Source organism: Antrostomus carolinensis, unplaced genomic scaffold (assembly GCF_000700745.2).
Source record: "Antrostomus carolinensis isolate BGI_N321 unplaced genomic scaffold, ASM70074v2 scaffold2445, whole genome shotgun sequence".
Taxonomy (NCBI): Eukaryota; Metazoa; Chordata; class Aves; order Caprimulgiformes; family Caprimulgidae; genus Antrostomus; species Antrostomus carolinensis.
In genome coordinates, this window is record NW_010316896.1 from 1 (window position 1) to 12,206 (window position 12,206).

The following is a 12,206-nucleotide window of genomic DNA, read 5'->3' on the forward strand; positions in this document are numbered from 1 at the left end:
GGTGAATGGTGACTGTCTTGTTCGGTCAATACTGTGAGGGTGCTGGGTGACAGCAGGGTGATACAGCTGTGCTGGGAAAGCAGGGTGGTCCCTATCCACCCCACCCCACGCTGGTCCCTGCAACACTGACCTTATTAATCACATCCCAGCCATCTCCAACCACAGGCTCTTTGGGGATCGCTGTCCGTTGGCATCGCTCTCCTGCTTCCAGACTCCACAGCGCATTCCATATGATGAAGCCGTCAGGCAGGAATTCAGACCAGCTAAAGTGGGAGACTCCTTCGGGCCCACGTGAGTACCAGGTTTCGGTTGTACTGTGAGTGTGGTGGGGCTGGAGCTCATGTCTTCAGTGTTACTTGTGTGTGTGAATCCTCACGAGCTGTCAGTGGTGAAGAAATGAGATGAAAATCCTCTTCCTTTTTCATGCTTTAGGTAGAAGGTGTCTGCCTAGAAGCCCTTAGGGAGATTTCATGAGGAAACAAGGAGAGTGAAAATCCAGGCTCATTGATCTTTTCTGCTGAGAGCTGGTGTTCATGGTCATGGTTGTGACTCCGATGCATGCTTCTGTGTGGGATCTGTTTGCTTTGTCAGGGCTGGGAGATTGTTTTGGGGTTTTTTTTCCTAGCAGTGGTCAAAGGCACAATGCTATTGTCTGTTTCTCTGGAGTCCCAGAAGAAGCTGGGTTTTGGCCAGCACCACGGGGTTTGTGTGCTGCCGTCTGAGCTTCCTTGCCCGCTGGGGCTGCTGTGCCTTCTTCTGCACAAGCCTACCCCAGCGGTCAAGGGCCATGATAAGAAGAGTCACAGATCCAGGCATATTGCTAAACTGCCCTGCCCTGGGCATAATTCAAGTCCTAGCACCTTCTGGTTTCACTGTCTTCTGGATGGCTGTGGAGGGATGGTTTTCCAGTCTCTGACAGCTTGAGAGAGTGTATCACCCCCACTCAGCTTGGCTTTTTACTTGCTGTCAAATCTCTCATCCTCAACAACAACTGATAACAGTGGGTACCACAAGTTAGAAGTTTTGCGTGGCAAAAGAGTGACCTGTCAGGTCAGCAGCTCATGGGGAAGGAAAGCCCAGTGCATTTAAATGGCACAGGACAAGGCTGATGTGTGCAGGCACTGTGTACTGCTCAAACTGAAGGTGAGTCACAGCCAGCTGCACGGCGAGCCACCTCCAGCCTACGCCGTGTCTGGGGGCACAGGTTAAAGCAGGTGTGTACGGACAGGTAGCATTGCTGCATTGAATCACCTCAGACTTGTGTGCTGTCCCCTGGAGCTCTGCTCCTTCCTTGGGGGCTCTGAGGAAGTGTGGTTTCCCTCAGGACAAGGTCTGACGGTAGGCTGAGCTTGCTGCCTGCTCTCTTCCAGGTGGGATACGTGCTGGTTTAAGGTGGAGCTGAGCATCCCTCCGGCATGGGCAGGGCGGGAAGTGCACTTCCTCTGGGAGAGCGATGGGGAGGGCATGGTGTGGCGAGACACCCAGCCTGTCCAGGTAAGGAGGTGGATCAGGGGTGTGCCAGCTGTGCCAGGCGCTCTGCTGCACACAAAGTGGTTATCTCCCTAGCCCCCTGCAGTGGAGCAGTAGAATTCCTCTCCCATTTGATAAGCACTCTCAGAGTAAGGTCTGTGTGTGAACCAGGAACAACTGGAGCTCTAGACAGCATGGTCACAAACAAAAACTGAAGGAGGATCTGTCATTGTAGGGCTTTTTAGCCTCAACTAGTAATCTCTGAGGCAGCAGGAGAGGTGGGTTTAAATATGGGAAAACCTGCTGTGCAGAGAGTTTGTGAAGAGTCATGCATGGGGTGGGAGAGAGGACTGCTCCTGTGGTTTGCATCTGTGCTGTTGGACTGCAGAGGGTCTGTGGGCCATTTCCAGAGTTCAGCCCAGAAGGGCAAGCCTGCTAGTGGTGGCTTTCAGTCTGTTTTCTAGAGGTTGGCCCTGCCAGGAGTTAAATTTGTGGTCTAGAAACTAGTAATGGCTGAAAATCTCTTGCTTAGGCGTTAGCAAATCTGTCTTGGAAGAAGGCTAGATCAGCATTGGGCCTGAGATGTGAATCTCTACTGCTGTCAGGAGCAGTGGGACAGACTCTTGTCACACGTGTCAGCTTCAGTCCTGCTTTGAGGGGGTGGAATGGCTCAGGTGACCTTCTGCAGCCCTGCTCTGCTCTGTGGTGGGGTTTGTGTTACTGCTGGGGCAGTTTCTGTGCCGGTTGTTCTTGTGGGAAGCATTATCCCATGGCAGGTGGGACGAGGCCCCTCCATCCAGCTGGATGTGCCTTGTCCGGCCCACCCAGCCTGCTGCCACGGGCCTCTGAAGATGTGTTAAACATGCCGTCTTCCCCTGCAGGGTTTGACTAAGGAAGGCGAGAAGACCAGCTACATCCTGACCAGCAGCCTGAAAGAGACAGAGCCCCACAGGTGGGTGGTCAGCCTGGTCGGAACCCCCTGCCACTGGTGGTGTTTGAGGCCAGGAAGGTGGGCTGAGACCTCCTTGTCTGCATTCAGGGGCTTTGTCTGTTGTGCATGTGGGGCTGATCCCACCACGGGGAGGGCATGGACTTTCCCAGCTGATGGCCTGTGATCTGCTCCCTGATGGTTTCCTTTTGCTCTCCAGCCTGACGCTGTACGTAGAGCTGGCCTGCAACGGTCTCTTTGGGGCTGGCAAGGGCAGTATGATTGCCCCTCCAGACCCCGACAGGAGGTTCACCCTGAGCAAGGCTGAGCTGGTGGTCTTCAACAGGGATGTCTATGAGCTGCTGGTGGATCTGGAAATTCTGCTGGATATGGCCCAGGTCTGTGAGCTCATTCTCTTCCCTTCTCTCACCCTTTCCACCTCCTTCCACAACTTCATTTTATCTCCTTCTCCTGCCATTCCATGGCCTGTTTCCTCCCACCAGGAGATCCTGGAGGAGCAAATGTTTGCTCCTGCAGCTTTAGTACAATTGATGTTGTCTAGAGTAGGAGAAAACTGAACAGAGAGAAGCCACAGAAGGATCTGTTAGACCAGAGCCCCCTGGGATGGGTGTGTGTGTAACCTGGCTTTAGAAGGTGCATGAGCAAAGACAGGGTTGTGTCTGTGAAGCAGGGACACGGTGTTTACCTGGCACTGCTGGCAGAATCAGATGTTAGAAGGACATAGCAGTGTCTCCGTGAGGCAGGGGGCATCTGAGCTTGTGCCACAGGATGTTCTGAGCTCTGAGTCAAGCTGTTGTCACTCCCAACCCCAGCTCCTCGGGGAGGAAAACCAGAGGAGTTTCCAGGCACTGTACACTGCCAACCAGATGATCAACCTGTGTGATGTTACGGATCCCTCCACCTTCCCCGCTGCCCGTGACCTGGCTGCTGCAATCTTCAGCCAGAGGAACGGCGAGAGCCAGCACACCATCCATGCCGTGGGTCACTGCCACATTGACTCTGGTGAGAGCAGCACAGTGTTCCCTCCCTGCTGACATGGAGGCCAGGCCGTGCTGCCCAAGGGAACGCTGGCTGCCCTTGGGCTCCAGGCACTGGGTACTGTGCCTCGAGGGAAGGGAAAGGGAACTCTGTGCTGCCATATAGCTGGTCTGTCACCGAGGCAGAGGAACGTGTGTCTGGCTAGCGGTGCTGTTCAGAGCGCTGGTGGGGCTGGTGATGAGGGATGAATTACAGACTGCTTCAGCCCTCGATTCCTAGTCTCTGGTTTCAATCTCAGCAGAAAGGCAGGCGGAGAAGTGGGAGTTGGAGGCCTCAGGCTGTCTTGCTGTCAGACACTTAGTCAAAGGACAGCATTTTATTCTAGCATTTTCCCTGGCTGATCCATGAAAGGCAGCACAGCCCCATTTCCAGAGGAGCTTGTGCCAAGTAATAACCATGGTGGGGCCGTGCCTGTCCCCGCAGCCTGGCTGTGGCCCTATGAGGAGACCATCCGTAAGTGCGCTCGGAGCTGGGTCACAGTGGTCCGTCTGATGGAGCACAATCCGGAGCTCACCTTTGCCTGCTCCCAGGTGAGTGATGTCCCTCTGGGGAGCTCTCCTTCTGCTTCTCCAGCATGGCTCAGAATGAGACGGGAGGGTTGCAGGGAGGAGGGACACTGGTGTGGAGCGATGTGGTGGGAGCTGAGGCTGGCTGACCTCTGTGCTCTGGCAGGCGCAGCAGTTGGAGTGGGTGCGGAGCTGGTACCCCGGGCTCTACGCACAGATTCGGGACTTTGTGGCGAAAGGGCAGTTCATTCCTGTCGGAGGCACCTGGGTGGAAATGGTGAGAAGCGTGGGGAGCCTGGCTCGCTGCCCTCCCTGCACCATCCCTCTGGGACTGGTCCTGACACTGGAGGGGGAGAGCAAAGCCTTTGCTGAGCCTGTCTGGTTGGTGATGGTCTCTGGGCCCAGAAAGCAGGAGCTGTCTGCAGTGTCTAGCCTAGCAAAAATACCATCCCTCTCCCAAATTATCTCATTCCCTGAGAAAGGAGCTTTGGTCTGGACTGACTGAGCTCTGTTCAGATCCTCCCCGTGACCTTCCAGGTCAGGGTGGCAGTGGGTGGGAATGGGGTGCTCACAAGACCTCTCCTTCACTGGCACCTGACTTGCCACATGGACTCCCTGTGCTTTCCCCCCAGGATGGGAACCTGCCCAGCGGGGAGTCCATGGTGCGGCAGTTCCTCCAGGGGCAGCGGTTCTTCCAGGAGCAGTTTGGTCGGATCTGCTCAGAGGTACTTGCTCTTTTCCAGCACACCTTCCTTGCACATCATCTCCTTCCACCTCTCGCTGTGCCTGAGGGTTTCTCTCTGGTTTGCCTTCCAGATGTGGTGTTCAGGTGCCTCACGCTGGCCTGCTTTTTGCACCTAAAGCTGTGATGAGTAAATATCTAACCCCCCAGGTGCCATGGCTGTTATCACAGACCCAGGCCTTGGTTATATTTCCTGCAGGTCCCTGGCAGGTCTCTAGAATTGCTCCTTGTCTAGCACATCTTCAGTTCTCTCTGCAAGAAGGGCTCAAAACCTGACTGCCAAGAAACCCTCCACGTGCTCAGGCTGTGGTTTGTGGCCAGTGTGACTCATGTGTGTCTCTCTTCCTCTGCTGCTGTCACCTCTGCTCCCAGTTCTGGCTGCCAGACACTTTTGGATACTCAGCCCAGCTGCCCCAGGTCATGCGTGGCTGTGGGATCAGGCGGTTCCTCACGCAGAAGCTCAGCTGGAACCTGGTGAACTCCTTCCCGGTGAGCTATGCTTCCGTTCTTCCCAGGGGATGGACTTGCCTTTGCTGGAGTCTGCAGGGCTGGTTGGTTCCACAGGTCAAGCCAGTCCTTCAGCTCAGCTGACACAGGCTCTTCTTCTAACAGCCACCAGTTTATGGTGGTAGCAATGTCCTGTCAGGCTTTGGGAGAGAGGAAGGACATGGTTAGAGATCCCAGCTGAGCCCCTGCTCTACAAATTCCTTCTGCTTCCAGATGGGAACCTGTGACTTGTGTACAGATCTAACAATGCACCCAGCCTCTCCTCTGCTGTCCCTTGCCCTTGTGCAACTGTCTCCTTGCACTGACCTGTCAGGGCATCCATGGAGAGAAAGTCTGAATCCTCAGGGGGCTCCACGGTGTCTGTCCCCTGTGCATTTCTCTGGTGACAGAGGTGCTGGGCTTTGTGAGTTTGACAGGACTTGTGAGGAAGCTTGGGCTTTTAGTGCATGAGTTCTGTGCTGATGTGGTTGAAGTGAGCCCTCCACACACATACTAGGGTGGGAGGTGAGTCTGGGAGCCATGAAACGCTGAGCTAAGGGTGAATTTATCTCTTTCTGGTACCAGCATGACCAGAGATTTCCTTTTGAGAACTCCTGAGAACAATGGAGGTGTGCTTTAGCATTTTGGCACTGTGTGGTACAGGGGGGCTGTATGAGACACCACGCTTTCCTTTGGCTCCCCTCCAGCATCACACCTTTTACTGGGAAGGCATTGATGGTTCCCAAGTCCTGACCCATTTCCCTCCTGGTGACTCCTATGGGATGCATGGGCGAGTGGAGGAGGTGAGTGAAGTTGCCGGACCTGCACGTGAAGTGCAGTGCCAACCCCTCAGGGCCAAATCTGAGGCTTCTAGGAGAGGGCACTGCCTGGGAAGGGAGCGGGATAGCTGGCAGCCTTGCTGGACAAAGGCTGTTTGGGTGCCTGGCAGTCAGTTACCTGCCTTTGAGATGTGTCTGTGCCTGATTTTGGCAGTTTGGGCTGGGGAAGAGGGGCAGGATTGGGCTTTGTACCCCCAAGGCCAACCTGGCTTTCTTGTGTGGAGCTGTGGCAGCTGGAGCTGGGCACCAGGGGATTGCAGCTGTCCAGAATTCCCTCTAGATGCTGAAAACAGTGAAGAACAACAAGAACAAAGGACGTGTGAACCACAGCGCACTCCTCTTTGGCTTTGGAGATGGAGGAGGGGGCCCCACGCAGAAGATGCTGGACAGGATGAAGAGAATGAGTGACACAGATGGGCTGCCAAGGTGAGAGAAGAGCTCCCTTCCTCCCTCCTTATGGGAGCACTTGTTTTGAGCTGCGCCTGGCCTTCAGCGGTGCCAAGGGAGGGGTGTGTGAAGGAGGGTGGTGAGCAGAGGGCGAGGAAGGATTGTCAGGGAGACAGAGTCCCTCCATCATCAAGGGCTGTAGGAACAGGTACACGAGGTGGCTTCAGACTGCTCATGAGCTCTCAGCGGAGCTGTGGGGCAAGGGGCAAGCACAGCAGGGGTGCCTGGTGGTCTGTCCCTGCCTGGGGAATGTCCCTGTCCCCATGGAATGCAGTGAGAGCAGCGTGGAGTGGGAGGGAGGGGGGAACACGATGTGTATGGTTGTGTTGGGGTTTCTGAGGCCTCAGCTCCGGGGCTGTCACCTTTCTGGTCAGGATTCACTGTTAGCCATGTCACAAGCTGCTCCCCTGGCTCATGGCTGTTTGTGCATCTCTCCTGCAGGGTTCAGTTCTCCACTCCCGACCAGCTCTTTTCTGTCCTGGAGGAGTCATCACAGCTGTGCACCTGGGTGGGAGAGCTCTTCCTCGAGCTGCACAACGGCACGTACACCACCCAGGCCCAGGTGACTGTGTGCACGGGACAGGGGCAGCCATCTCCCTTCCCCCAGGGAAAGTGGCCATTCTCAGATCACTTCACTCCAGGGTTTAGGGCAGTGTCCTTTAGGTCTCAACAGTGGGAGCCATCTTGTAGCCAGGACTCCAAAAGGCAGATCTATTGTTGGACCTTCTTCAGGGGGTGAGAAGAAAGCCTGGACACAGCAGGGCCCCTTGGTCAATAGCTGCCACGTCCTTCACTTTAGCAGATAGTTGCAGAGCTTGAGTGAAGAGTCAGAAGAAGGGGAGGAAGGTGAGAACAGAGACAGGCAAAGCTATGTCCTGTGCTGGGAGTTTCAGTTTGATCTGTGGTAAAATATAACTCACTGGTAACAGCAAACTCATGACACCTACAAATAACCAACCTTCCTGCTGCTGTGAGAGATCCTCTCTCAGCTACTGGTTTCCTAATCTTCCTTCTGTCCTTGCTTTGGCACCAGATAAAGAAGGGGAATCGGGAGTGCGAGCGAATACTCCACGATGTCGAAGTACTCAGCACCTTGGCTCTGGCGCGGGACGTCACGTTCCAGTATCCTGCCAGCCAGCTGCAGCGGCTCTGGAGGTGAGGGCGTACTGGAGCACTGATGGCACTGGAGGGAAGATGTGGTGAGGGCTGAGGACTTCAATGTGAGAGCTGGCTGCTCTTGGGGTACCACTCCCCATCCCCTACAGCTCTTGTCCCTGCCTGAGCCTGGGTAGAAATCCTTGCTATATGGTCACTAAAATTAGCCTGGACCAGTTGGACCGAACTGCTGTGGGTGGTTATTGGGCACCTCAGTGGGCTCCCAGCTGGAGCCAGAAGGGTGGCTGACCACAGCCTGTCTTCATTTGAACTGCCTTTTGAATGACAGGGAGTAGGGACCTTTGTGGATTCAGTACTGCAGCGCTGTGTGTAGACGACCCCTTCCATAAACTAATCCGGACTCCACCTGGAAAGCGTCTCGGTGCTTTGTTTGATTCTCCCGTTGGAAGATAGCTTCAAAGCCTCACTACTTCACTGCTTGGAAGCTCCATTTCCGACCTAGGCGTGTTCCTCACCGGTTTTGACTTGTCTGAATTTGTACAACGATATATCTGATAGTCCCGAGGGATGGAAAAAATGGCTCTTACTCCCCGTGGTTGTGATTTACTGAGATGACAGTTGACAAGTCCTAACATAAAAGGATTTGAAGGGTGCTACAGAAAAAATCCCTTTCTCACAAGTGTTCGCTAACAGGGGAATAAGGAACAGTTATTAAGTCTGTCTTACAAACAAGGCTTAGTAAGCCAGAACAAATCTGGTGCTCTCCCCTGCTTCCTCACCTGATTTCTGTTCTCTGTTTTAGGTTATTGCTGCTGAACCAGTTCCATGATGTTTTGCCAGGCAGCTGTATCCAGCTCGTGGTTGAGGATGCCCTGCAATACTACGCAGGTAAGCAGAAGTTTGGTTAGGAGGGCGCTTATCTGCTGGAGCACACTGGGTCCTGCCTGCTGGGGCTGCCGAGGCTTCAATCTTGGACTGCCAGGTGCTATGGGTCGAGCCTGTGCAGGCACGTGTCTGCAGCAGTGTTAATTCAACAGGAAATAGCAGGGTAGCCAAGGGATTAAAAAACAACCCAAATTATTGACTTCTCTGCTTGCTGCTCGGATGCCAGGATAGACCTCGGCAAAAGTGGGAGTTGAAGTTTGCTTCTGCCTGCCCACAGGCACTTGCAGTAGCTTTATTATAGCTCCACAGTTTTCCAGGTGAGCTAGCATAGCTCATTGTAATCTTGAGAATAATTATAAACTTTAACTATTTACTAATAGATAACAGTAATTAATGCCAATGATAATTAGCAATTATAGCTTGGAAGTAGCTAAAGCATGTGTACATTGCACGAGAGCACCAGAAACTCTCTCAGATGTGAGAAGTAGCCTGGCCTGGTCCAATTCAGGCCTTTTTATTGCTCAGAGATCCGCAGGGCTGGTGCTCAGCTGCAGGAGGAAGCTGTGCAGTCCTTGTGTGGGGACCTGCTGCAGCCCAAGGCAGGGAGCGCTGACAGCAGCCTCGTGTTGAACACTTTGCCCTGGGAACGGACCGAGGTGATCACCAGGACTGGGCCAGCCGGAACAGAGACTTTAGGTATGTCTAACTTGGAGGTAACTCGGGTACCAGAATCTGTTACAAGGGCAGAGACAGCTAGCAAAGAAATACTCTGCCTCTCCTTGCCCTGAGGAGGCTTTACTGACTTGTCAAATCACTCCCTGGGGCTGATCCTGCTTCAAGTTGTCCCTGAACTATGGATGAAGAAAATGAGGATATACAGGAGGTGGAAGGTCTGACATGAGAGCAGCAGGACAGCACAGTGTGTCTGGGGCAGATGTTGGAACAGAACCTCTTTGCTTTCCAGCTCTGGTGACAGTCCCCAGCATGGGCTATGCTATAGCGAGGGAGCCGTTGCTGCCCCCTCAGCCTGTGGCAGTGAGGAAACAGGTAAGCACGACGTCACTTGTCCTCAGATCGGTGTCAAAGGCTGAGTGGGGAGAAATCTAGGGGATCCAGCACGCAGCAAGTCTGCGCACTAGATCTGCAGTTGGGGCGCTTTGCACCTATCTCAACTCTGCAGGTATGGGTCTGTGAAATCTGTTTCTGTCCTTTCCCCCAGGAGGATGGCTCTATCGCCATGGAGAATGGGGTGATTGCAGTCTGCCTGGATGTGATGGGGCACTTGACCTCACTTCGGCTGGTGGGCTCTGAGAGGTACGTCTGTCACCTGCTTCCTGGAACCAGACTCCTCAAACCTCTCTCAAGTCTTCTCACTGTAAGCCCTTCACCACTGCCAGTTCTTCTTACACTGCTGTTTCTCTGTTCCACTTTGTTCCAGAGAGTCAGTCCCAGATGGCTGCTATGCCAACCAGTTTGCACTCTTTGATGATGTTCCCCTGTACTGGGATGCCTGGGACGTGATGGATTATCATTTGGAAACCAGGTAGAGGAGCAGTGCATTCAGCATTCAGATTTTCTTTGCTCTGGATTTCTTGCCTCCCCATCAGTCCTAGCTGGAACAGAGCATTCACTCTGCAAAACTGAGTGCCTGCTCTGTGGGAGGCTGGATTGGGATTTGGGAACCTGGCTCTACCAGGCTGAGACCAGTTCTGCCTTTATCCCTTTCTCTAGGAAGCCAGTGACAACGCTGCTGAAGCCTCTGGAAATCACCCTGGCTGGGGGACTACGGGGAAGCGCCAGCTTCTCTTTGCAGATCGGGAAAAGCAGCACCTTAACCCAGGAGATCATCCTGGATGCCACGTGCCCGTACCTCCGCTTCCTGACCCAGGTTTGGCCAGCGGCTCCTGTGCGATACGGACATCTGTGCTGTGCAGGCTGGGCGCTGGGGAGCTGAACCGGCTGTCTGAGTTATATTCCCAGTCCTGTGTCCTTCCCTAGAGCCCTCTATTGCCTTAGGGGAAGGCAGCCCAAGGGTGGGGGTCCTGAGGGCCAAGGTGGGAGACCCACCAGTTCATTTGTGTGTAGACTGTAGTGTGGTTTTATTGTACCTGGTCCAGCCTGGGTGCGAGTGTCTGCTGCACACCATGGAAGGGTAAGTGCAACCTCTGCCTGTCAGCCCCACTGTGGTGACACCCTTCTGTTAACCCATTTAGGTTGAATGGAAGGAGGCTCACAAGTTCCTGAAGGTGGAGTTCCCCATGCAGGTCCGGAACACAAATGCCACCTACGAGATCCAGTTTGGACACCTGCAGCGGCCAACGCACTGGAACACGTCCTGGGACTGGGCCCGATTCGAGGTGAGAGGAAAGGTGGTCTGGTCCTCCTGTGGTAGGGCTGCGTTTGCTCCCAGGCAGGAGCTCTGTGTGGTGAATATATCCCTTGGTACCTCCTGCAGGTGTGGGCTCACAAGTGGTTGGATCTCTCCGAGCATGGCTTTGGGGTGGCACTGCTGAACGATTGCAAATACGGGGCATCGGCCCACGGGAACGTCCTCAGCCTCTCGCTGTGAGTTAGGGCTGGGGTGAGGGCGGGGCTGTAGCTGTCATTTTGCCTTCTGAAGTGTCTGTTGGAAGTCAAGGCAGCACCTGGTCCTAATTGATCATAAGTTAATAAGGAAATAGTCTGGTATTAGTCTAAGTGGCTGGCTGTCATATGAGAACTTTTGGCTGACTTAATTACAATCGACTAAGATAATGTAATTCCTATGAGTTATGCTCATAGATAATTCAGGAGAGATCAGATCCACATTTGCACCAAGTGATTTTTCTGCTGCTGGACAAAACGTACCCCAGGAAGAGAGGCTTAAGGAGAGGGAAGGAACAGCAATGTAATGGATGCATGCAAAGCTAAGAGAAACTCTACTTATTTCAGTTTGACTTCATCAGACACACGTTTCACTGCAAAACACCCTTCAAAGGTCAATTTTAGCTTCTGAGACACCTTGTCCAGGGTCTGTTTTCTCTTGCCAGAAACCAGCAGCATGTTGACTTTCACCTCAGGGCACGGTCTTAAGGCAGCAGGAGGAGAAGGCAGTTATCCTGTCAGAGTGCTTCTCTGTTTCTGGACTAGGTGATAGAGGGACAATGTCAGGCTTGGGTTGACAGCGGGTGCTGCCGAGACACCCATCTCACCTGCCTCTTGTTGCCTTAGGCTGAGAGCACCCAAGTCCCCCGATGCCACAGCAGACATGACACACCACCAGTTCACCTACGCCGTGATGCCTCACCGGGGTGAGAGATGGGCAGAGCTGGGTCCTGTGGGGACAGGCAGGGTGGAGGACGCTTTGGTGAGCCTCGGGGTCAGCACATCTCTGGCTGCATGGCTGAAGGTCTTTGTGTTGCAGGTTCCTTCCAGGACGCCGGTGTGATCCAGTGTGCCTACAACTTGAATTTCCCTCTCCACGCAGTCCCGGCCAGCTCGGCCCAGTGCCCAGCCTGGAGCGCCTTTTCTGTCAGCTCACCTGCAGTTGTGCTGGAGACTGTCAAGCAGGCAAGTCCCTGGGGCAGAAGTGGGGAAGGCAGACAGGTTAAGCTGGTGTTGTTAAGCGTGGTTTGATCTTTCCCCTGGTTTGCATGACCTGCTAGGTGAGGACAAGGGGGGTCAGGACCCCTCTCTGCCAGGGATCGTGGTAGTGTCTGCACCCGTATGTGGGTACTGCAGCCCCAGTC

General features: G+C 54.0%; 1 protein-coding gene across 1 annotated transcript in view; it reads left to right on the plus strand.

Annotated features, from left to right (window-relative positions):
• Positions 1 to 165: 165 nt before the first annotated feature.
• Positions 166 to 12,206, plus strand: part of MAN2C1 (mannosidase alpha class 2C member 1) — a gene marked incomplete at its 5' end in the record, with an annotated part of 12,487 nt that continues 446 nt past the window's right edge. Inside the window, 23 exons of the mRNA XM_010168372.1 lie at positions 166 to 291; positions 1,371 to 1,494; positions 2,352 to 2,422; positions 2,619 to 2,796; positions 3,232 to 3,421; positions 3,881 to 3,987; positions 4,130 to 4,240; positions 4,596 to 4,688; positions 5,078 to 5,194; positions 5,899 to 5,994; positions 6,311 to 6,456; positions 6,919 to 7,039; positions 7,511 to 7,632; positions 8,396 to 8,481; positions 9,004 to 9,174; positions 9,443 to 9,525; positions 9,698 to 9,792; positions 9,917 to 10,021; positions 10,210 to 10,366; positions 10,692 to 10,835; positions 10,934 to 11,043; positions 11,689 to 11,768; positions 11,882 to 12,027. Of these exons, the coding sequence (XP_010166674.1) occupies positions 166 to 291; positions 1,371 to 1,494; positions 2,352 to 2,422; positions 2,619 to 2,796; positions 3,232 to 3,421; positions 3,881 to 3,987; positions 4,130 to 4,240; positions 4,596 to 4,688; positions 5,078 to 5,194; positions 5,899 to 5,994; positions 6,311 to 6,456; positions 6,919 to 7,039; positions 7,511 to 7,632; positions 8,396 to 8,481; positions 9,004 to 9,174; positions 9,443 to 9,525; positions 9,698 to 9,792; positions 9,917 to 10,021; positions 10,210 to 10,366; positions 10,692 to 10,835; positions 10,934 to 11,043; positions 11,689 to 11,768; positions 11,882 to 12,027 (2,779 nt within the window). The remainder of the gene's footprint in view (positions 292 to 1,370; positions 1,495 to 2,351; positions 2,423 to 2,618; positions 2,797 to 3,231; positions 3,422 to 3,880; positions 3,988 to 4,129; positions 4,241 to 4,595; positions 4,689 to 5,077; positions 5,195 to 5,898; positions 5,995 to 6,310; positions 6,457 to 6,918; positions 7,040 to 7,510; positions 7,633 to 8,395; positions 8,482 to 9,003; positions 9,175 to 9,442; positions 9,526 to 9,697; positions 9,793 to 9,916; positions 10,022 to 10,209; positions 10,367 to 10,691; positions 10,836 to 10,933; positions 11,044 to 11,688; positions 11,769 to 11,881; positions 12,028 to 12,206) is intronic.